Source organism: Scyliorhinus canicula, chromosome 7 (assembly GCF_902713615.1).
Source record: "Scyliorhinus canicula chromosome 7, sScyCan1.1, whole genome shotgun sequence".
In the NCBI taxonomy this organism is placed as follows: domain Eukaryota; kingdom Metazoa; phylum Chordata; class Chondrichthyes; order Carcharhiniformes; family Scyliorhinidae; genus Scyliorhinus; species Scyliorhinus canicula.
Window position 1 is genome coordinate 74,756,865 of NC_052152.1, and position 24,877 is coordinate 74,781,741.

Below are 24,877 nucleotides of genomic sequence, written 5' to 3' on the forward strand. Positions count from 1 at the left end.
ACCATTTGGAAATGTGCCTATTCCAGAAATATTTCGGAGAACAATGTTTCAGACCCGAGAAGAAGTAATGTGCCATATGGATGACATAGTCTTAAACGGTTCCTTGAGGGAGGAACATGATCGTAGAGTGAGAACAGTCCTCAAAGCTCGACAGGAAGCAGGTTTAACATTGAACAAATGTGAATTTGCAAAGCCAGTGATTAAATTCCTAGGGCACAATATGCAAACTTCAGGAATAACAGCTGACCCGTGGAAAACTAAGGTGATTTGAGATTTTCCACAACTCGAGAATCACAGAGCTTCAAAGATTCCTTGGGATGGTCAACCAAGTAGGCAGGTTTCTACCAAATTTGGCAGAAATCAGTGAGTTGTTGAGACGAGGTTAACAATGGTGCTGGAAAGTGGACCAGCAAGATGCTTTTGACGAGATCAAAAATAATCAGATTTTTCCTGAAATTCCAGCGGACTTCAATCCAGAACTGCTGACCATAGTAGCAGCAGGTGCATCGTTGGCAGTTCTGGATGCAGTTTTGTTTCAAGTTCAAAAAAGTGATAAAAGGAAGTCAGTTTATTACGCCTCAAGATGATTCACAGAGACCGAGAAAAGATGTGCAACAATTGAGAATGAGGAACTGGCAGCAACATGGGAGTGCATGAAGTTCTCAGATTATGTGATGGGATTGTGGTTTGAAATTGAAACTGACCACAAGCCTTTGGCCTCACTTCCTAACCTAAAGGAGATTGCGAAGGTGGCACCTGGAATTCAGTATTTCAGATTTAGACCAATGAGGTGTGATTCAATAACTAAGTACGTCCAAGGGAAGTACCAGACAACAGCAAATGCACATGGAGAATACTAGTGGAAGGAATCGACATAGAAGATTTGAATTGCATTGTGAAAGTGGTGTTATATTCGTTATTCTTCAGCTATTACAAGAGATTACACTAGCAGAACAGCAGGATGACAAATGTATCCAAATAATGGAATACTACCAGAAAAGATGGCCAGATTATACTCCTAACAGCCCAGTACTACATCAGCATTTTGAATAGGGAAAGCATCTCATAATCATTGATTTCTTAGTTTTTAATGATGGACAAGTCATCCCTAAAACACTTCAACTTGAGATTCTCAAAATTAAAATCATTTATGTCGCTTGGGAATAGCAAGCAAATATACAGGAACCCAGCAGTCAGTCTGATGACCAATACTTCTATAGAAGAACAAATTTTGAATTACTTTTACATGTCCAGTGAGTAGCTAACACAAGATCGAAGCACTGCCACTCTCCACCTTTCCCACAAGACCATGGGAGAGCCTGGGAATGGAATTCAAGTATTCACCATTGTCATTTATTATTGCTCCAGATGGATTGAAGTGAGATTGCACAGCATTACGGTGAAGACAGACACTCAATCACTGAAGAGAGTCCTCGTGACACTTGGCACCCTGGACATTGTAGTGTCAGACAATGGTCCTCAGTTTGCTAGCAAATTATTCCACAACTTTGTGAAGGAATTTGCGTGTTATTAGCCTACCTAGGTATGCTCAGGCAAATGGAGAAGCAGAAAGGGGAGTTTGAACAATCAAAAAAACTGATGAAAAAGATGAGGATAGTAACTTAGATAGTAATTTGGTTACAGAACCTCACTGCTACAAAACGGGTTCTCACCGTCCGATTTATTAATGGGAAGACGACGGAGAATGTAACTTATAGCTCTGCAACAGAACCTACAGCTTAATATTGCCTCTGAAGATGAGAGAGTTGAAAAAGTGAGGAATAGCAGAGACACAAACAGGCTCATGACTTCAACGTCAGGCACAGAGCACAGAACGTGAACTGCTACAGACCGGGAATGTAGTAGCACACCACACATCAAACTGTCTGCATCCAGCATGGCTTTATAGAATAGAGCATTTTTTTCAAACTTATTTATTTGAGATGCCAATCATGATTCTTTAAGAGACGTAAAGTGTTAAATGGTGTCAGCTTTGATTCAGTGGTAGTACTTGTCCTGCTGAATGGAAAGATCGGAGACAAGTAGGTTGCCTGGTCATTATCTCTGCTGCTTGTGGGATCTTGCTGTGCGAAAACTGCCCTATTTCCCAATAATGCTGCAGTTCAAAAAGTACTTCATTGGCTGCGAAGCACTTGGGACATTCTGAGGTTGTGAGAGTGCTTTTTAAATGCAAGTATTTAAAAGGTAGAAGAAATAGCACTGAATATACAGCACCGCACATCATGTCTGTCAAGCATCTCAAAACGCTTCATGTAAATGACATAGTGCAGTTACTGTGTTTAAGAAACCAGGTCTTTGAGAGAGATGAATGGCCAGTTTATCCAATCTGGGGGAATTGCTGAAAGCAGAATGTTGGTCAGGCTGCAGGAATAACGCTGTCCCCCTCTTCAGATGACTCCATCGGACATTTAACATTGCATTGAACAGACATATGGGGCTCTTGTTTACAGTTTTAATGCTGGGTGGCACATCCAAAAATACTGCATTGAGATGTCATATCAGAAGTACTTCCAATATTTTGTAGGCTTCTGTTACAGTGCACACTGAATTTGCAGATCATCATCGGAAATGTGAATTGTGTCTCAGAGTCGTGTTCAAACCTGGGTTCATGTAATCGTGGTTTGAATAAATAAAATGAACCTATATATATTCCTGACCGTGTTCTCAATGGTCAGTTTATCAGACTCTTTGCATTGGTCTTTTCATTCTTTATTACGGCACCTGGATGAGCTTAAGTCACAAGTGTGGGAAATAAGCTCAATGATTTGATTCCTGATTTGTTTTTTCTCCTCCCCCTTCCTTCCATAAAGGTCTGGATCCATCCCAGTTTCGAATTCATCACCAATATCTTAAAGATGAAGAAAATGATGCCCTGTTGGGTGGCCCAACACAGCTTACTGATGAAGAAAAATATCGTGATTCAGAGAGGTTCAAGTTCGTGTGTCCAAAATGTGGAACAGAAAACATTTATGATAATGTATTTGATGGAAGTGTAAGTACAATAATAAATGTGGCAAAAAGATGTGGCATTGTCCTTTTGGAAGTTATACATTTGATAGAAAAGCTGCATATCAGCAGGAATAGTTCACGAAGAGTAACTGAACTATGCAGACTCGAGAAGGTCCCACGTTTTACCTGCGGTGTATATTGAACCTGCCAATTCAAGGCAGACCAGTGAAATTAAAATGAAAATTGCTTATTGTCACGAGTAGGCTTCAATTAAGTTACTGTGAAAATCCCCTAGTCGCCACATTCCGGCGCCTATCCGGGGAGGCTGGTACGGGAATCGAACCGTGCTGCAGCGATTTAGCCCAGTGGCAGTTTTAGAGGGTGTGAGAGTTGGCCCGAATGCTGTGAAGTAAAAATATGAAAATCAGTCTGGGATGGTGAGGAATCTGGGCAAGGTGAAAATTGAATCCACATTGATATCAAGAAAGGACAAATGATTGACATCTCAGCCTTTTCTAAATATTCCTCTGTGGAAAAGGATAAATCCCACATTCCGGAATGCTTCTGCACAACAGCAGTGATCACAGCCACACTTAACACTCTGGCTGAGAGTAACTGCTTCCCACTTTTGAAGCAAACCTCAGCAGTCCTATTCTGCGTGGCGCGCCCCTGCTGGCAGCCGAATTCTCCGTCCCCGCAGCAGGCTAATGACGATTCCCATTGTGCCCACCCCATGCCGTCGGGAAACCCGCGGGCGTGGGTGAGCTGCCGGTGGACCGGAGGATCCTGCCGACGGAGAATTCTGCTGCTGCTGTTTGCATGCGGCAGCCAAATGAGCAACTCACTCCCGTGCAGAAAACACAGGTTGCTATCCAATGAGGGAAACATAGAAGTCAATAGCAAATTTCTAAAAGCTGCTCAGAAAAATAACCATTCCTTTCCACCTCCAAACATCCCCTTTTCTGGGAGGGGGGATTACAAAACCAATAAAGCAAGTGATAGGGCAACCCTCCATTTCAGAACACCCACCCCACATTCGGGACTCCTGGCATGTGTTTCATTCTCTAACTATAAGTTACTAACTGCTATATGCTGAAACCTTATTGGAATGTCAATGTCTGGCATGAACTCAGCATTCCAAACTTTCCTTCTATTGAAATTTATATTCACAAATTTGAGTATCAAGCATGGGAAATCATTTGGATTGCCACAAATAGTGTAAAAAAGGCAAGTGTTTTTTTTTTTGCATTGGTGTTTGGTAGCTGAGTGTCACTGTATATCAAGCCCTTGCTTTTCCTTGTCTGTAGTTTGAAACAGCTACTGAGAAAGTTCCAGTCTTCTCATTCCTCGGGGTTTAATTCTTTAACTGATGGTTTCAAAATATGATGCTGCTCAAACCCCACATATCATCTGAGCAGCTCTCAAGTTTTTGTGTTGAGAAAGTTAAGACAGGCAAGTTGAGATCCCAAAAAGCACCATCTCTGGGGCAGCAAATGTTCTTTAGTTTTTGCATTTTTAATGTTGAGAGATTTTATTCCTCTTTGCCCCCCTGACCCACCCCTGTTTAAAAAAAAACTGCTCTTGACATTCTCTAGAATGTTGTCCTCCTCTGCCATCAATCGCAAGAGGATGCGTTCCTATCAAACAGTGGTGCCAGATATTTTTGTGACCTTGGATCTAAACCTAAAACCATAGAAAAATATGTAATCATCCTTTATTTTCCAGGGTTTTAAACACACAGTAAATTATGAGATTGGGCGTCTTTGTAGACTTTGGATCTGAAAGCAAAGAAGTCCTTATCTAAATTAAAAGTAATTATTTTAAGTTGATCTAGTGGAGCAGCAGATGTTTTGGATTTTTTCAGTCAAAACAATCCGGTTACTTAAGGAAAGTAAGGAGTAGGGCCTGGCACAGAGCAATAGTACTGAGCAAAATCCTTGACTTTTTGCTTCATTATAGCTGTAAACAAGATAGAGAGTTAATTGTGTGGACATTGAGAACTTGCAGATGGGCTAGTTGTTCAAAGAGTGCATCACTGTAGGATCCCTTACACCTTCAAGTGTAGCACATGGTAAAAAGATCAATTTGAGTACAGAAGAAGTCTCATTTACTGGTTCTTGACTGCTTAGGAATGAAGTTCTCTCCTATCACTAAAACGTTATGAATCATAATTATATATTTCACACGGGTGTCTCTTCCATTTTGTATCAGGGGCAGCAGATCCAACCCAGTTTACTTCACTGCAGTAATATTGATTGTGAAGCGTTGCCTGTTCAGTATGAAGTACAGATGCGTAACAAGCTAACTTTGGACATCCGGCGACATATCAAAAGATACTACAGTGTAAGTATCTGTAGATATCGTATAGAACTATAGAACAGAACCTTGTCGATTGATCACTGATTCAAATCTATCCTATGGCTTTTCTGATACTTTTAAGTGAATTCAATTGAACTATCATTTTCAGTTGTGCTTAAGAAATCTTGAATGATGCTGCTCACATTAAATGAAGGAGTGCTCTTGTGAAAAATGTTTTAATTCCATAGAAAGTATATTTGGTGTTCTTTGGAAAATGTTAAAATTGATCTATATAAACGATGCCTTATTCTGCTGGCAAAAGGGAGTATGCATTGCAAATAAGCTTATGCAGGAGAGGCATTAGCTTATCTAAACTAAGAAATGAATAGGGGATGTTTTTTGAAGCAGGAACATTTCACCAGCTTGACAGTTGGCAGGCTGCCTGCTGCGTGGATTCATGAAAGCTAAGAATTACACTTTCATGAAATTTTCCTTACTAAATGCCCTGGTTAATCTGAAAGATAACCCACTGATTCAATTCATCCTTTGGCTGGGCGGTGCTTGTTACATCTTCATTCTGACAAAGCGTTTGTGTTAATCATTTGGCCCTCTAGTAGACACTCCAGGGCTGGTGCTTTTAAAATAAATGTGGCTGTGATAGCTCTTTAGTCTATTACACTTACAATAGAAGCAAAGAACTGGTAATTATAAATTCTGTGCAGTGATTGTAGAAGAAAGTGAGAATGGATGCAGCTCTTGTCGAGTGTTGTTGGGAAGTTTGTTTGGTTGCTTCCTTTTATTGAAGTGCCTGTCTTGGACTTTTCCGTAAATACTTTGAGGCAAAGAACTGCAGCAGAAAGGCAGCTTAGGATTTATATTTTCCGTCCAGAACGCAAGCAGTACTTGTGTAACTGGCTTTTTATTTCAGTATGTCACATTCACCAGTATCCGTTTCAGTAGAATCATGTTGTAAGGCACTAATTTGGAGCAGTGGTGTAAAGGGAGCATCACACTTGCACAGGCCTGCAATTATTCATTGCACAAGGTTTACTTAATAAGAATGACTGGCTAAAGGCAGTGATTTATATGTGTGTTCCTGATTTCTAGGGTATCTACTGTATTTACCTCCTCTTCCAGCTAATTTCTATATTATTCCAGGCAGGAAAACATCTTTGTCACTGCAGGTATTAAGAAGGGAGTACTAAACTTGTACACTGGAATTCTGTTTTGGAGGTGGAAAATTATCAGGGTAAGAAAACTGAAAAACAATTTTAGTAATCTGAGATGGGATCCTGAGCAAATTTTAAGAGGTTTCATATCCCACCTTGGCTTCTTAAACTGAACAACCCAACCCAAACTTTCCTCCCTTTGAAAGAGTTTGAAAATGGCAGCCGCTTTCTCTTCCTTTCTCCAGCAGCTAATATTTGTATTAGTGTCAGATTGCTATTTGTTCCTTAATGGTAATTACCCTAATACCCCATGTGTACTTATGCTCCTGTTTCGTCCCACAGTCCACAGATGTGCAGGTTAGGTGGATTGGCCATGATAAACTGCCCCTTACTGTCCAGATGTGTGTAGGCTAGGTTATGTGATGAGGGGGAGTGGACCTGGGTGGAGTGGTCATTGGAAGGGTCGGTGCAGACTCAATGGGACGAATGGCTGCCTTCTGCACTGTAGGAGTTCTGTGTGTATTGTCATGCAACCTATTTAAAAACAGGATCCTCAACTTTTTAATCTTTTTCAACTTTTTCAAGTTAAACCATTTGAGGCCGCTGCTTCCACTCACTGAGCCAGCTCTCCGATTCAGAAAACGTCCAACTTCTTTTGGGGGGCAGTTAACTTGTTTTACGCAGCAATGTTTTACTGTTGACGAACGTGTTGGTAAATGGCAGTAGTTTCGTGATGGCTTCAACATTGTAAAATTTGATTTTAGTGTCCTGAGTCTTGTTGTAAACAAAGTGACCTACATGTCTCCTTTTTATGAAAATAGTTTTTTTTAAATATAGTATGTTATCTTGTTTCTCTCAGGAACGTCTCAAAGTTAGCTTGTTAGTCAAATATAATGAATGCTGTAATGAAGCAGAAATTTTATACTCAACCAGATGCCACAAACAGAAATAAAATGAATGACTTCTCAGTTTAATTCTGAGGGAGAAATGTCGATTAAGAACTCCTTGATGCTGGATGAAGCCATGGGATCCATAAGATTAAGCAGATTTTAAAAGAAATAATTTCTAAGGGATGTGGGCTTCGCTGGCTAGGTCAGCATTTGTTGCCCATCCCTAATAGCCCTCGAGAAGGTGGTGAAAGACCTAGCCTTCTTGAACCACTGCAGTCCATGTACTGTAGGTACACCCACAGAGCTATTAGGGAGTGAGCTCCAGGGTTTTGACCCAGTGACAGTCAAGGAATGACAATATATTTATAAGTCAGGATGGTAAGTGACTTGGAGGGGAACGTCCATTTGGCAATGTTCCCTGGTACCTGCTGCCCTTGTCCTTTAGATCAGGACTTTTGAACCTGGGGACGGTACCCACGGACGGGTGTTGGGAGGGGTGTGGAGCGATAGGTCACAGCGTTGCCGATCGCAGGTGAAGCGTCCAACAGCTGCGACCAACTTTAAAGTTGTGAATGCTGGCCAGATGCAGTGGCAGAGAGCAGGTTCCGCGCCAGCACTTACACTGCTGCCACATGCCCTGTACGTCCGTGTTTTGGGTGCAAAATCAAGGAGCTGTCAGCATGCAAGCAACAAGACCGTGAAGAGCTGAAGATGGGTCATTTCATAATTGGGAAGAGAGGTCCAGAGAGAGAAGCAGGCCAGGATCTCAGTACTGAATCTGCTGGAGAGAGATGCCAGGAGAGTCCACAGCAGGACAAACCAGTGCTGGTGTGAGGTGTATGCAGTGCTTCAGGGCCTCTGGTAATCAACTCATTAAGAAGAAACTGAAATTGGAAGCAAAGCAGTATAAAGATGATTTATTGAGGTATGGCTTTGTTAATTGTGCCAATGCAAATCACGACGCAAAACCCATGTGTGTTACATGCAGGGAAGCAAATTAGAGTTCGATGCTATCTGTATATTACCTTGCAGACAACTTTTCAATTCTAGAGAAACTGAACCTCAAATTGCAAGGGTAGGATGATGATTGCTTTTGGCACTGTGAAGAAATAGATGCTTTACAAAAGTTACTGAAAGTTTGGCAAGTGCGAGTACAAAGCCAAAACTATTAAACGTCCCCACAATGCTACAACACATCGAAGAAACACTGCTTTGACACATTGAAGAAAACAGCGTTAGTAAGGGAACTGTCAATAGACTGGCAAGCCTTATTCAGTCGCATCTGGCTGCGTTGATCAACAGTTTTCATCGAATCATAGAATCCCACAGTACAGAAGGAGGCCATCCGGCCTATCAAGTCTGTACTGACCCTCTGAAAGAGAACCCTACCTAGGCCCAATCCCCCACCCTATCCCTGGAACCCCACCTTGGGGCAATTTAGCAGATCCAATCCACCTAATTTGCACATCTTCAGACTGTGGAGGAAACCAGAGCATCCAGAGGAAACCCAAACAGACACGGGGTGAAAGTACAAACCCCACACAGTCACTCGAGGTCAGCATTGAATCCGGGTCTCTGACGCTGTGAGGCAACAGTGCTAACCACTGCACCACCTACTGCTACTTTCCAGAAGAGAAGTCTCAAATTTTAAAGAGAGGAGGTGGGTGAAACATCCTTTTCAGTTTGAGACCCCAGAGTCAATTATTAACTTACAGCTGACTCCAAATGAAGAGATTGAACTTGTCTGCACCTCACCTGTGACAGCACATTAAAAACACGCCAAAAGTCCATGAGGTTGTCAGCATGTTCGAGTAGTATCTTCGAAGAGTATCCAGTACTGAGTAAAACAAATTGCCCTTCACAATGCGCAAGGTTGGAATTTCCGTCCTCACAAAGATGAACACAGCACAAAGGAACTGGCCGAATTCTTCACCTAATATGCCACCGCCCTCTCCTCCTGTGAACCTGATTGCAGTGAGATCGTGAGGACCAAGTAGGCTCATCTGTTGCATTAAAGGTAAGAAACAATGGTGGGTCTTGAAGGCCGGCCTGCATGGTTGTGAAGGTCGGCCTGCATGGGTCCCAAAAGTCGGTCGGTTGGTAAAAATGAGTATCGGGAAAAACAGTTTGTGTTTGTGGTCTTGGGTTTGGAAGGTGCTGCCTAAGAAGCTTTGGTAAGTTCCTGCATTGAATGTTGTAGATGGTACAGACTGTGACTGTGCATCGTCGATGGAGGGTGTGAATGTTTGTGGAAGGGGTAGTAATCAAGCGGGTTGCTTTGTCCTGGATGGTATCGAGCTTCTTGAGTGTTGTTGGAGCTACACGCATCCAGGCAAATGGGGAGTGTTCCATCACACTCCTGACTTGTGCCTTGTAGATGATGGACAGGCTTTGGAGAGTCAGGACGTGAGTTACTCTCGGCAGACTTCCCAGCCTATGACCTGCTCTTGCAACCACAATATTTATATGGTTAGTCTAGTTCAGTTTCTGGTAACCCCCAGGATGTTGATAGGGGGGACTCAGTGATGGTAATGCCATTGAATTGTTTGATTTTCCCTTATTGGAGATTGTCATTGCCTGTCACTTGTGTGGCATGAATGGTAGTTGCCACTCCTCAGCCCAAGCCTGGATCTTGTCCAGGTCTTGCTGCATTTGGACATGGACTGCTTCGGTATCTGAGTAGTCGTGAATGGTGCTGAAAATTGTACAATCATCAGCGAACATCCCCACATCTGACCTTCTGTTGGAAGGAAGGTCATTGATGAAGCAGCTGAAGATGGTTGGGCCTAGGAACCTACCCTGAGGAACTCCTACAGTGATGCCCCGGGACTGAGATGACTGACCTCCGACCACCAAAGCCATCATCCTTTGTGGTAGGTATGACTCCAACCAATGGAGAGTTTCCCCCTGATTCCCATTGACTCCAGTTTTGCAAGGGTTCCTTGATGCCATACTCGATCAAATGCTGCCTTGATGTCAAAGGCAGTCACTCTCGCCTCACCTCTGGAGTTCAACTCTTTTGTCCATGTCTGAACCAAGGTCAGGAGCTGAGTGACCCTGGCAGAACCCAAATTGAGCGTCAGTGAGCAGGTTACTGCTAAATAAGTGCCGCTTGATAGTACTGTTGATGATTCCTTCCATCACTTTACTTATGATTGAGAGTAGACTGATAGGGAAGTAATTGGCCATGTTGGATTTGTGCTGCTGTTTGTGTACAGGACATACCTGGACAATTTTCCACATTTCCAGGGAGTTGCCAGTATTGTAGTTGTACTGGAACAGCTTGGCTAGGTGTGCGGCAAGTTCTGGAACACAACTCTTCCATACTATTGCTGGAATATTGTCAGGGCCCACAGCCTTTGCAGTATCCAGTGCCCACAGCTGTTTCTTGATACCACGTGGGATGAATCAGATTGGCTAAATACTGTGCTGGGGACCTCCGGAGGAGAATGAGATGGATCATCCACTTGGCACTTCTTGCTCAAGATTATTGAGAATGCTTCGACCTTGTCTTCTGCACAGATGAAATGAAAAAAGAAATGAAAATCGTTTATTGTCACAAGTAGGCTTCAAATGAAGTTAGTGTGAAAAGCCCCTAGTAGCCACATTCCGGCGCCTGGTCGGGGAGGCTGGAACAGGAATTGAACCGTGCTGCTGGCCTGCCTTTGATCTGCTTTAAAAGCCAGCGATTTAGCCCTGTGCTAAACCAGCCCCTTATGCTGGGCTCTTCCATTATTGAGGATGGGGATATTTGTGGAGCCTCCACTTCAATGAGTTAAATTGTTCACCACTATTCACAACTAGATGTGGCAGCACTGCAGAACCTGTATTTGATCCGCTGGTTGTGGGATCGCTTTACTCTGCCTATCACTTGTTGCTTATATTGTTTGGCATGCAAGTAGGCCTGTGTTGTCGCTTCACCAGGTTGATATCTCATTTTTCAGTGTGCCTGGTGCTGTTCCTGGCATGCTGACCTGCACTCTTCATTGAACCAGGAATGATCCCCTGGCTTGGTAATGATAGAGTAGGGGATATGCCGGGCCATGAGGTTACAGACTGTGGCTGAGTACAGTACTGATGCTGATGGCTCACAGATGCCCAGCACGGTAGCACAATTGCTTCACCGCTCCAGGGTCCCAGGTTCGATTCCCGGCTCGGGTCACTGTCTGTGCGGAGTCTGCACATTCTCCCCGTGTCTGAGTGGATTTCCACCGGGTGCTCCAGTTTCCTCCCACAGTCCAAAGATGTGCAGGTTAGGTAGATTGGACAATGCTAAATTGCCCGACGTGTCCAAAAAGGTTAGGTCGGATTACTGAGCTATGGGGATCGGGATGCGTGGGCTTGAGTAGGGTGCTCTTTCCAAGGGCCGGCGCAGACTCGATGGGCCGAATGGCCACCTGCACTGTAAATTCTACGATTCTATGAAACATAAAATAAATGCTGCAGCATTAAAGGAGTGGACGGACACCCCACCGAATTTAAATTAGGCACAGCAGCAGGAGTTTCAGTCTTATCTGATTAAGTAAAGACAGGACTGTGCAGTGGTTATTCCTACCGATACTGTCTTGGACAGATGCATTGCTGCAGGTTGGTTGGTGAGGATGAGATCCAGTATGCTTTTCCCTTTTGTTGGTTCCCTCACCACCTGTTGCAGACCCAGTCCAGCAGCTATGTCCTTTAGGAGTTGGCCAGCTCGGCAGTAATGGTGCCACCAAGCCACTTTTGGTGATGAACATTGAAGTCCCCCACCCAGAGTACATTCTGTGCCCTTGCCACTCTCCGTGCTTTCTCCAAGTGGTAATTGACATGGAGTACTGATTCATCAGCTGAGGGTGGATTATACGTGATAATCAGCAGGAGATTACCGTGCCCATGTTTGACCTGACGCCATGAGACTTCATGGGATGCAGAGTCGATGTGGAGGACTCCCAGCGCAACACCCTCCCGCTTGTATACCACTGTACTGCCACCTTTGCTGGGTCTGTCCTGCCGATGGGACAGATCATACCCAGGAATGGTGATAGTGCTGTCTGGGACATTGTACGGTATGATTCCATGAGTATGGCTATGTCAGGCTGTTGCTTGACTAGTCTGTGAGACAGCTCTCCCAATTTTGGCACAAGCCCCCAGATGTTAGTAACGCGGGCTTTGCAGGGTCGACAGGGCAGTGATGCCATTGTCGTTTCTAGTGTCACGGTCGATGCCAGGTGGTCCATCTGCTTTTGTTCCCTTTTATGGACCTCGTAGCAGTTAGCTACAGCTGAATGCCTTGCAAGGCCATTTTGCAGAAGGCATTTAAGAGTCGATCACATTGTTGTGGATGTGGAGTCACGTGTAGGCCAGACCAGGTAAGGATGGCAGATTTCCTTCCTCAAGGAGCTGGGTTTTTTACGACAACCGACGACGCTTTCACGGTCATCATTAGACTTTTAATTCCAGGTATTTATTAGATTCGGTTTGAACCCAGGTCCCCTGGGTTATTGCCCTGGGTCTCTGGATCACCAGTCCAGTGAGAATATCACAACGTCACTGCTTCCCCATATCTTGGTTTAGCACGTCTTTGAAGGCAGTACGTCTGACAATTCTGCGGCCCTTCTGAATTGAATTGGTGCATCAAGCTAGTTTATGTTTAATCTCCAGAGTGGAGAGTGAACGCAGCATTCTAAATCTTGAGATCAAAGAACGACCAACGGAGCCAAGCTACTGATTCTTAAGACAGTCTTACTTCTGCTAATTTCCGAATTGTAATACCATGTTTGATGTGATGTGTAGGTGAGTAAGACAAATTTGCAACAGTCACTTGACTTCAGGTTGATATCAATGCCCCTGTGTTTTCAAAATATCTTTCTTTAGTGATACCTTCACCTGATTGTATTGCCTTCATGTCCTCCCTTATGAAATGAAAATGAAAATCGCTTATTGTCACAAGTCGGCTTCAAATGAAGTTATTGTGAAAAGCCCCTAGTCGCCACATTCCGGCACCTGTTCGGGGAGGCTGGTACGGGTATTGAACCATGCTACTGGCCTGCCCTGGTCTGCCTTCAAAGCCAGCAATTCAGCCGTGTGCTAAACCAGCTTGTTTCAATCTTATGTCGGGAAACAAAATTAACTGAAGTTGGAGCACGTTCAACTTTGATCTTTCTTCAGCTCCAAGTAAGTGGTTGCCATAAGACTGCATCAAGATCCTTGAGGTTGAACATTTTTCTTTGGCTACATGCAGAATTCGGACTACATAATATTGAGTCCTGAAGCCAATGCCAATCTTGGGGATTCCAATTGCGACACACACTTTACCTGCAGCTTTGCTCATACTTAAAAGAAATATGTAGTTGCGTTGTTGGCAGTACAGCAAATGTTCTCTAGATTGATCCCTGGGATGACGAGGTTGTCCTATGATGAGAGACTGAGTAAATTGGGCCTATATTCTCAGGCGTTTAGAAGAATGAGAGATGATCTCATTGAAGCACATGAATTCTAAATGGGTGTGCAGGCTAGGTGGATTGGCCACGCTAAATTGCTCCTTAATTAGAAAAAATGAATTGGGTACTCTCAATTCATTTTTTAGAAAATGAATATTTCATCAATGAATATGTTTAAGAAGGGCAGCACGGCAGCACAGTGGTTAGCACTGCTGTCTTACGCAGCCGAGGGCCCGGGTTTGATCCCAGCCCTGAATTACTGTCCATGTGGAGTTTGCACATTCTCCACGTGTCTGCGAGGGTCTCACCCCCACAACCCAAAGATGTTCAGAGTAGGTGGATTAGCCACACTAAATTGCTCATTAATTGCTCTAAAAAAACAGAATATGTTTAAGGCTAAAATAGACAAATATCTGGTCCCTCAGGCAATTAAGGGTTAAAGGGAGCTGGTGGGGAAGTGGAGTTGAAACTGAAAATCAGCCATGTTTGTACTGAATGGTGAAGCAGCCTCGGTGGCCTGTATGGTCTACTCCTGCTCCTATTACGTTCTTATTAATGTGACTGCTGCAAGTAAATCTTGAGTAGTGGTTCCTGAGGCATTATCTATTATGTCAGGATGTTGAGGTTGCAAAAGAGGTAGTTAATGCTTCTAAATGCCCATTTCAACATATAGCAAATCGTGCTGTATGCAAGATGTGTTAGCAACGTCAAATACCACTTGCACAAAAATAGATCTCACCATATTAGATGGAATTTATGATTCCGTCACAGACCGCGTTGATGGGTACCTCTCCAGGGCCTTGAAGTGGCGTCTGTATATAGATTAGGTTTCTGAGCCATATGGAAGCATTGGAAGGACGACTGCCTTGTACGTGAGAATCTTGGTGTCAACATAAATGTCGCAGTCGTCAAAGGCACTCGTCCTTAGGCGTCTGAAGGAGGTGTTTGCGGATGGATATGAAGTTGAATCTCCGCATCGATGTGAGCCTTAGATGCGAGGTGGCTCCACAGGTTGTGAAAATATTCCACGTTTGGTAGGGTTTCTCCATTGATCTTGATGGAGGGAGAAACTGGATCTTGCCCTGGGGTGGGTTGGTAAAGTACTTGTCTTGAGGCTGAGACTGATTATTCGGTATGCTTCCACGAAGGTGTCAATCATGGCATGGAGATTCCCTTCTGGGAGAGTGGAGATGACAATACCAAATGTAAGTTTCACAAGTGGTGTCAGTGTTGTTTTCTTCTTGGATTTCAACTGGTTGAGGTTAAAAGGTTTTCTGTCCATCCTGTAGACGATGTCCATTCCACTGGGAAAAAGCATTCTGAACAATGTGATGAATAGTGGGGGCGATGATCTTCCTGCTTGACTCCTGTCTATACCTCAAAAGGTTTCCGTCTTATTTCCGTCATTGAGGACTGTCATCGACATCTTGTCGTGGAGGAGTCTGAGGACGTTGATTAATTTCTCTGCACAGCTGGCCTTTGACAGGGTCTTCCATCGTATTTTCCAATTGACTGAAGCAAAAACCTTGGTTAGAACGATTGAGGCCCTGTACAGTGGTTAATTCCACCTTTCGGAAACACCTCCAAGTGTGCGGGTAAAGATGTGGCTCTGGTATCGGGCGCATCGGCCACGCAAGAATCCAAAGAACCCACAACCAGTAGCAGGGAGTATCTTGAGATTCATCTTCGTTAGACCATGATCGCTGAAGAAAAAGAAGGAATGAATGCCTTCCGTTCAAGAAATTAATTCCAGCAAATTGAGAGTTTGGAACAGCATCATAATATCTCAGTAATCAAGCAGGAAGAAGTTATTTTTATCCCATGTGTCAGGGTACACTGGAAAATCAAGATTTGTCAATAATGGCTATTTTACCTTTGCTCCTGGTCTTGTTCAGATGTAGATTGTTGGGATGCACCCATTGAGGAAGTATACACTTCTAATACATGAATTCCATCTCAAACATTAAACAATGTTGATGAATGGGTTACCCAGATCTCCATGAAGTAAAAGATTGTTTAGATTTTGTTGAGGAAGTCTAGACAGTTGCTTCCTGCTGACTCGCAGGGGAGAAAAACATGTGCCTTTCCTTTCATTTCCTTTTTTTCGTGTTTTTATTGGGTTTTCACATCTTTAACAATTCATAAGTTACATATTACAAAACCGCACCAAAAGAAGGAAAATGGCAAAGACACACAGTAATCAGCATGTACATTCATCGGCAATTAATAATAATAATTTTTATTGTCACAAGTAGCCTTGCATTAATACTTCAATAAAGTTACTGTGAAAATCCCCTAGTCGCCACATTCCGGCACCTGTTCGGGTGCACGGAGGGAGAATTCAGAATGTACAAATTACCTAACAGCACATCTTGCGGGACTTGTGGGAGAAAACCAGAGCGCCCGGAGGAAACCCACCCAGACACAGAGAGAACGTGCAGACTCCGCAAAGACAGTGATCCAAGCCGAGAATCGAACCTGGTGACGGTGGAGGGGTCTCTGGTTCCCCAGCCCCCGCTGCGAGGTCAACCATAATTTGGACATTCTGAATTCTCTTTCTGTATACCCGAACAGGCGCCAGAGTGTGGCGACTAGGGGCTTTTCACAGTGACTTCATTGCAGTATTAATGTAAGTTATCATACTTGCCTTGTGGATGTGAGCCTGCGTCCAGGGTTTCCCTTTGTTTGGGAGCCTCCAAAATGGCTGTTTCCGGTGCCGTTGTCGCCGTATGTGATCTGTCATAGCCAGCCTTGGCCCGATGTGCCGTGGTCCTCCCCTCGCTCATACTTCCGTGTGCTGGCTCACTCGCTAGTGGGGTGAAAATTCCATTGGAAAGCTTCGATGGGAATGGATGAAAGTTGTCTGGTGTTTAATCAGTAATGCTAACCTTGGATTTGCTTTTTTTTTGTTTTTTCTCACAAAATCATAACTACCCTTTTTGATCTTTATGCTTTATCCTACCTTTTGCTTGGACTCGTATCCAAGCTCGGGGGCTGCTGTTGGCATGAGGATGGGGAAAGTCAGACGAGCATTTCATAAATTATTTTGATTCGTAACCTGTATCTAATTTGTGTGAGGATGCGACTGCCCTTACATGGGCGGCACGGTAGGACATTGATTAGCACTGTTGCTTCACAGCACCAGGGTCCCGGGTTCAATTCCTGGACAAGCGCTGGAGTGTGCCGACTCGGGGATTTTCACAGTAATTTCATTGCAGTTAATGTAAGCCAACTTGTGGCACCAGCAAACACTATTGTATTATTATTATGGTAGTCATTCTTACTTTCCGAGCAGAAATTGTCACTAGCATTTTTGCAGCCTTGTATTTTTAGAGACTTAACCAAAGATTGAGTGCCAATCTAGAAAGTTAAATGAACTTAAATAAAGAAATGTAACATCAAGCAGCATATGGCGCATTCGGTACGTCCTGTTTTATGTGCTCTGCCCAAAGGCAGATTCTTGGCTCATTGTCTGCTGATGTTTCATTCTGAACTGTTTTCTTGGCAATTTTTGTCAGTGGTGGTTTGCCATTGTTTTCCACTCTCAGAGGCAGGGCGAGGAGGCAGGTGCCAAGTCTACCTCCGCTGGAATGGAAATCAAACCCACGCTGTTGGCATCATTTTGAACCACATACTCAACATCGAGCCAATTGAGCTAACTGGGACCCCCCCCCCCGCCCCCTTGCTTTACTAGAATATATCTTTCTCAATGTATTTGCATATAAAATGTGAAAAGAATGCGGTGAATTGAGGTTATTATGTGTTTATGCCTTGGTTACACTTTATTCGAAAGAATAAAGTTATCAGTAAGCTGGTCAATAGTTCACAGGCAATTTGTTTATATTGTAGCTACTTGCACTAGATACAAACCATAGTGCTATGATAAAGTGAGGAGGATGGCTCCCCTCTTTTCCCACTTGCCGTTTGACGGGGATTTTTAAAGGATGCGTTTGCCAATTCGGTGAGCGTTAACTATGACTGTAAATACACATGCAGACAGCTGTCCCTCAGTTTTTGAAAAGCAAAGAGGATAGTATTTATGGTACCTAAACCCGGTTTAAATAAAAATAATAAACGCGCTCTGACTTTGTTGCATACGTACCAAGTTCCCGCGCACAAACACACACATTACAAAGTGGGATGGATGAATTAAACAGACTCTCTGTAGTCCAGTACAAGTTAAAGGTATGCAGGTCGAGTAGATTAATGACTTGGATGCTTTTGGGCTAAGCTCGAAGGTTCCTTTGGATCTCGCATCAAGATGATTTTAGAGGTTTTATCCTTTATGGAGTCTGTATTTGCTGGGTTAAATTTGTAAATGACTGACCATCCACCCGCCACTGGCAATTAGCAGACATGTATCAAACTTGCAATAGAGTTGAGAGAGAGAGGGAAATAATCCGGGACCTTTCCACTGGTTCTTTCGTTCAGTCCTGTTCTGGTTATCTGGCTGATCGCATGATGATCTCTATCAACTGCCCAGTTACATAAATATGGTCATAGCTGGTAGGTTCTAGATGCATGATTTTGTTTTGATCAGATTATAACTGGAAGAATTCCTTTCTCAGCCAGAGCCCTTTGTCTGGAGTTGCCATCTAATGTCTTATTCCCCACTTAGATATTCTGCAAATGGGTCCGGTGATGTGGCTTATTCACTTTCCTCTTCGATGGGTTCCTGCAGACAGATTGACTCCATTTTAATGGCTTTGATGTTTGTAAAGTGGTATAGAACATAGAACAGTACAGCACAGAACAGGCCCTTCGGCCCTCAATGTTGTGCCGAGCCATGATCACCCTACTCAAACCCACGTTTCCACCCTATACCCGTAACCCAACAACCCCCCCCCCCCTTAACCTTACTTTTATTAGGACACTACGGGCAATTTAGCATGGCCAATCCACCTAACCCGCACATCTTTGGACTGTGGGAGGAAACCGGAGCACCCGGAGGAAACCCACGCACACAGGGGGAGGACGTGCAGACTCCGCACAGACAGTGACCCAGCCGGGAATCGAACCTGGGACCCTGGAGCTGTGAAGCATTTATGCTAACCACCATGCTACCCTGCTGCCCAAATAGTGATGCAAATGTTCAGCCATCTTAGAAACTGCTGGAAACGGTCACTGGAATGTTGTTTCGGTATTTTAAAACTCAGACGATGCTTTCAAACCAGTAAATATGTAAGAAGTATTTTTGCTATAAAATATGGCTAACAATAGAGTAGGCTATCTGCACAGTATCTGTTGTATGGTAGAATTTGCACACTTTGAGAAATAACTATCTAGATTTGATAGCTCTTGACAAAAGGCACCTCAATGCTTCTATACGCTAACTGTATTTCCAATTAATTTCCAGACTTCCTATTTTTATGTTGCTTTCATTTAGTTTGTTTATTCGCAATGTAAGTCAAAGGCATGAGATGGAATGAAGTTCCCTCATGCCTACTGCTTTTTGTTACACTTGTGTTTTCAGCTCACTGTCTTTGATACAGCTTTATGGAACCAAAGTATTTCATGCTCAGCTGTCCGTTACAGTGCTCTCACATTTTGGTGATGGCCTTTTCATTTGAGTGTAGATGCTGAATCAGTTTTTTTTAATATGAGGAAGACCATTCACTTCCCAATCTTGCGCTGGTCAATTTCTGTACCTGACTATTTTAGAGATTTTGGCTTCCGGTGCCATCATCAAACTCGCCTGGGTCAGTGTTGCAAAGTAAAGTTTGTTTGCCTTCATGTCAGCAGTGTTACCCATCCTGACAAGAGCACTCCTTGCTGCACCAATTCCTCTTCACCCACCAGGCATGCAGGATCCTTCTGAGTGAGACTATCAGCTTGTTGGAAACTTCGCACCCATCGAGCCTTAGCAAAGGTGCAAAGGATAGCAGCTAATCGGCAAGCCATTATACATCCCAGTATATTTTCCATTGAAATTCTTTAGTGCCCAATTCTGGACACCACATTTCAGGAAGAATGTGAAGGCTTTAGCGAAGGTGCAGAAAATATTTCCAGGAATGGTTCTGGGGACGAGGAACTTCAGTCTCACCTAGGAGGGAGATGGCGGGATTGTCACTGGACTTGTCATCCAGAGGCTCCGGCTTAATGCTCAGGGTATGGGCTCACGGGTCACCATGGCAGCTGGTAGAATTTAAATGTAATTAATAAAATCAGGAATTAAAAGCTAGTCTCAGTAATGAAACCATCATCAATAATTGTAAAAACCCATCTGGTTCAGGAAATCTGTGTCCCTTCCTTATATGGTCCAGCCTACATGTGACTCCAGACCAACAGCTGGAGTTGGTTTAGAGCCACATGGTGGCTCTAAATTGCCCTCTAAAATGGCCCAAAAAATCACTCAGTTCCAACGGCAATTAAGATGGGCATCAAATACTGGCCTTGCCAGTGACGGCCACAGCCCATGAAGGAATACAGTTTTAAAAATTACCTGGATATATTGGAGTTCATTAAAGTGTATAAAATCTTGAAGGGTCCAGGCAGCGTTGATGGGAAGAAAATGTTCCAATTCATCAAAGGTTTGAGGTGAATGGCAAAAAAAAAAAGTCAACCGAAGAGAGATTTTATTAATACAAATGGTTAGGAGCTGGAATGCATTTCCCGCAAGTATGGTGGAAAAGGATTCAACCGCAGTAGCAATTCAGCCCTTGGGGCCTGCTCCGCCATTCAGTCAGATCATGGCTGATCTCTTTCTGGTCTTAAATCCACCTCCCTACCTTTTCCCCATATCCCTTTAACCCGTTTTGTTTCCAGAAATATAACTAGGTCATTGAAACTATTTAATGACTCCGATTCCACCGCATTATGGGGCAGTGAGTTCCACAAATTCACACCACCCTCTGCGAGAAGTAGTTCATCTACCGCCTCTCAACCTATATCTGTGACCTCTCGATCTAGGTTTGCCCACAAGGGAGAACATTTGGTCCACGTTTACTTTGCCAATTCTTTTTAGTATCATATATACCTCTATCAGATCCCCTTTGTCCTTCTAAACTCCAGTGTGTATAAACCCAAACTGTTTAATCTCTCCTCATACGTCAACCCTTTCATCCCCAGGATCAATCTGGTGAATCGCCTCAGAACTGCCTCCAATGCCACCACATCCTTCCTCAAATAAGGAGACCAAAACTGGACACAATACTTCAGATGTGGCCTCACCAACACACTATACAATTGCAACAACACTTCTCTACTTTTATACTCCAGTCCTTTTGCAATAAACGCTAAAATTGTAATTGCCTTTTTAATTACATGCTGTAATTAATTACCTGCATACGCACTTTCTGCAAATCATTAACAAAGACACCCATATCCCTCTGACCTGACGCATGTTGAATCTACTTTCCATTTAGATAATAATTTGCCTTTCTATTTTATTGGCAAAAATGGATAACCTCACACTTTTCTACATTTAACTGAGGGGCTGGTTTAGCTCACTGCGCTAAATTGCTGGCTTTTAAAGCAGACCAAGCAGGCCAGCAGCACGGTTCGATTCCCGTACCAGCCTCCCCAGACAGGCGCCGGAATGTGGCGACTAGGGGCTTTTCACAGTAACTTCATTGAAGCCTACTCGTGACAATAAGCGATTTTCATTTTCATTTCATTTCATTTCATTTTCATTTCATTTTTTCATTAAACTCCACCTGCCAAATTTTGTCCCAATCTCCCAACCTATCTATATCCATCTGTAAAATCTTTATCTCCTCTTTACTACCTACTTTTTCACCTATTTTAGTATCATCTGCAAATCGTGCTATGTTACATTCTGTCTCTGCTTGCAGATCATTTATAGAGATTGTGCGCAGTTGAGGTCTGAGGACTGACCCCTGTGGCACCCCACTAGTTACGGTTCGCCAGCCAGAGAAGGATCTATTTATCCTGACCCTCTGCTTTCTGTCAGTCAGCCAATCCTCAATCCAATCTAGTACTCTATACCCCCAATACTCTGAGACCTGACCGTCTCGATCAGTCTTTCATATAGCACCTCAAAGAACTCAAGCACATTTGTCAAGCATGACTTACCCTTCACAAAACCATGCTGACTATGGTGGATTGAGTTTTGTCTTCCCAAATGTTCAGTCATCTCCTTCTTAATGATTGACTCCAGCAACTTCACCACCACAGAGGTTAAGCTAACCTGTTTATAGTTTCCTACTTTTTGCCTCTCTCACGTTTTGAATAGGGGTGTCACATTAGTGTGATTCCAAGGGGAATTGAATTGGGGATGGGAAAACATTTGCAGGGCTATGGAATAAGAGTTGGGCAATTTTGCAGAGAGCTGATGGGCCAAATGGCCTCCTGTGCTGCAATGATTCCATGAAACAGATCGAGTGGGATAGGGAATGGGATGTTGATGCACTATTGGTGGATTGGATTTGTTTATTGTCACGTGTACTGAGGTACAATGAAAAGTATTTTTCTGCGTGCAGCTCAAACAGATCATTTAGTACATGAAAAGAAAATACATAATAAGGCAACACAAGGTACACAATGTAAATACATAGACACCGACATCAGGTGAAGCATACAGGAGTGTAGTATTAATCAGATCAGTCCATAAGAGGGTCATTTAGGATTCTGATAACAGCAGGAAAGAAGCTGTTTTTCGTGCGTGTAGCTCCTGCCTGATGGAAGAAGTTGGAAGAGTGAGTAAGCCGGGTGGGAGAGGTCTTCGATTATGCTGCCCACTTTCCCAAGGCAGTGGGAGGTCAGTAGGTGGGAGGCGGGTTTGTGTGATGGACTGGGCGGTGTTCACGACTCTGAGGTTTCTTGCGGTCTTGGGCCGAGCAGTTGCCATACCAGGCTGTGATACAGCCAGATAGGATGCTTTGTATGGTGCACCTGTAAACGTTGATAAGAGTCAATGTGGACATGTCAAATTTCCTTAGTTTCCTGAGGAAATATAGGCGCTGTTGTGCTTTCTTGGTCATAGCGTTGACGTGGGTGGACCAGGACTGATTTTTGGTGATGTGCACACCTAGGAATTTGAAGCTGTCAACCATCTCCACCTCGGCTGATGCAGACAGGGGTGTGTACTTTGCTTCCTGAAGTCAATGACCAGCTCTTTAGTTTTGCTGGCATTGAGGGATAGATTGTTGTTGTTGCACCACTCCACTAGGTTCTCTATCTCCTCTCTGTATCCCGACTCGTCATTGTTCAAGATCCAGCCCACTATGGTCGTGTCGTCAGCAAAATTGTAGATGGAGTTGGAGCCAAACTTTGCCACGCAGTCGTGTGTGTATAGGGAGTATAGTAGGGGGCTAGATACGCAGCTTTGTGGGGCCCCGGTATTGAGGACTATTGTGGAGGAGGTGTTGTTGCTTATTCTTACTGATTGTGGTCTGTGGGTCAGAAAGTTGAGGATCCAGTTACAGAGAGAGGAGGCAAGTCCTAGGTTTTGGAGTTTTGATATGAGCTTGGCTGGGATTATGGTGTTGAAGGCGGAGCTGGAGTCAATAAATAGGAGTCTGATGTAGGAGTCTACATGCTCCCACCCAATTCAATTCAACCCTCATGGTCTCCTCAGAGCTAAACAGATTGCCCAACCTTCTCTTGAGTAGAATCCTTTTAACCATCAAAGTTGGGATTCAATGACTTTTTTAAGTTACATTTAAACTCCTTTGATAGTGATGAAGGGGGAATGTACTCGTACATGCAGTCTGCTCAAAATTCAAAAAACCATTACCAGAAACATAGCATCAATTAATACTGATTTTTTTTAAATGAATGATTTAAATTTTGGGAATTCAATTTGTGTCAATTCATATTGAGCAGTAATTGTGATTAGTTTAGTTTATTCTATGTATACAAGCAATAATATTGATTGCACCTTCTATTTTGAGTTATGTGCAGTATGGAAGAATACCCTTTAATCCTGATTAATTCATTCTGGCTCACTTTAAATATTTCCAGTTTATTGAATCATCCCCAGCATGGACGAGCACTCTTCCAATGGACTATTAAATAATAAGGATCTAGTGCAGTGTTTTTCAAACTTTCTTTCCCGCTACACAACCCTGTTTGACCTATGCAGGCTGACCTTTGCGACACACTCCGCAAAAGGGGACCAAGCTTGGTCCTCACAATCTCACTCCAATCAGGTTCACAGGAGAAGAGGGCAATGTGCATATCAAGTGCAGACTTCAACCAGTTCCTTTGTGCCGTATCACTTTGTGAGAATGGAAAATCCAACCTTGCACATGTAGGTTGTCGTTAAGGGCAAGAGCAGCTAAATGCTTGTTTCATTCAGCACTGGAGATACCTGGGAGATGCTACTCCAGAATTCTGAAAGCCTCATGGGCTTTTGGGATGTTTTTAATGTACTGTCACTGGTCAGGTACCGCTGCGTAGTCTTTTCATTTGGAATCAGCTGTAAGTTAATAAATGACTCTGGGGTCTCAACCTCAAAAGGAACTTTTCACCCACCACCTCTTTTTCAGAATGTGAAATTTCTCCACTCATTTGCCTGTACTTCCCTGCATATAACACACATGGGCTTTGCATCCTTATTTCCATTGGCATAATAGACAAAACCTCAAGAAATCACCTTTATACTGCTTTGTTCCCAAGTTAAGTTTCTTCTTTGTAGGCTGTTCACCAGAGGCCCTGGAGCTCTAACAGAGCTAACACTAGCACTGCTATGCCCTGCTGTGTATTCTCCTGAGAAGCTTTCTCCAGCAGATTCAGATGTGAGATCCTGGTCTGTAGGAACTCTGCCTATATGTGTCTCTGGCCATCTCTTTATTGTAACAAAACAATTCATCTTCCAAGTCCTCTTGCCTTCCTTGTTAGCAGCTCCAAAATGGAAGTAGCTCTCCTCCGTGATTTGTCGCCAAGGGCACATAATTACAAGGTGTGTGATGTCAAATGTGTGACCTGCTCAGTGCTGCCACTTATGGCCGGGAGACTGCACACAGCCTCATTTTGTTCTTATTTAAAAGGCATCTTGTGACTACCATTCTCAATTTAAATACCGGCAGTGGTCGTTGGGCACTTCTTTCCCGATCAGGACTACCGCAGGAATGTCGCGATCAGTCGTTCCACCACCTGTCTGCGACCCACCCACCGGTCTCGACCAGCATTTTGAAAAACCCTGGTCTGGTGCATTCTGAGGTACAAT

General features: G+C 43.6%; 1 protein-coding gene across 1 annotated transcript in view; it reads left to right on the top strand.

Annotated features, from left to right (window-relative positions):
* The window catches only part of pola1 (polymerase (DNA directed), alpha 1), a 373,540-nt gene that overhangs the window by 211,179 nt on the left and 137,484 nt on the right, over positions 1–24,877 (top strand). Inside the window, exons 33-34 of the mRNA XM_038802241.1 lie at positions 2,832–3,013; positions 5,182–5,313. Of these exons, the coding sequence (XP_038658169.1) occupies positions 2,832–3,013; positions 5,182–5,313 (314 nt within the window). The remainder of the gene's footprint in view (positions 1–2,831; positions 3,014–5,181; positions 5,314–24,877) is intronic.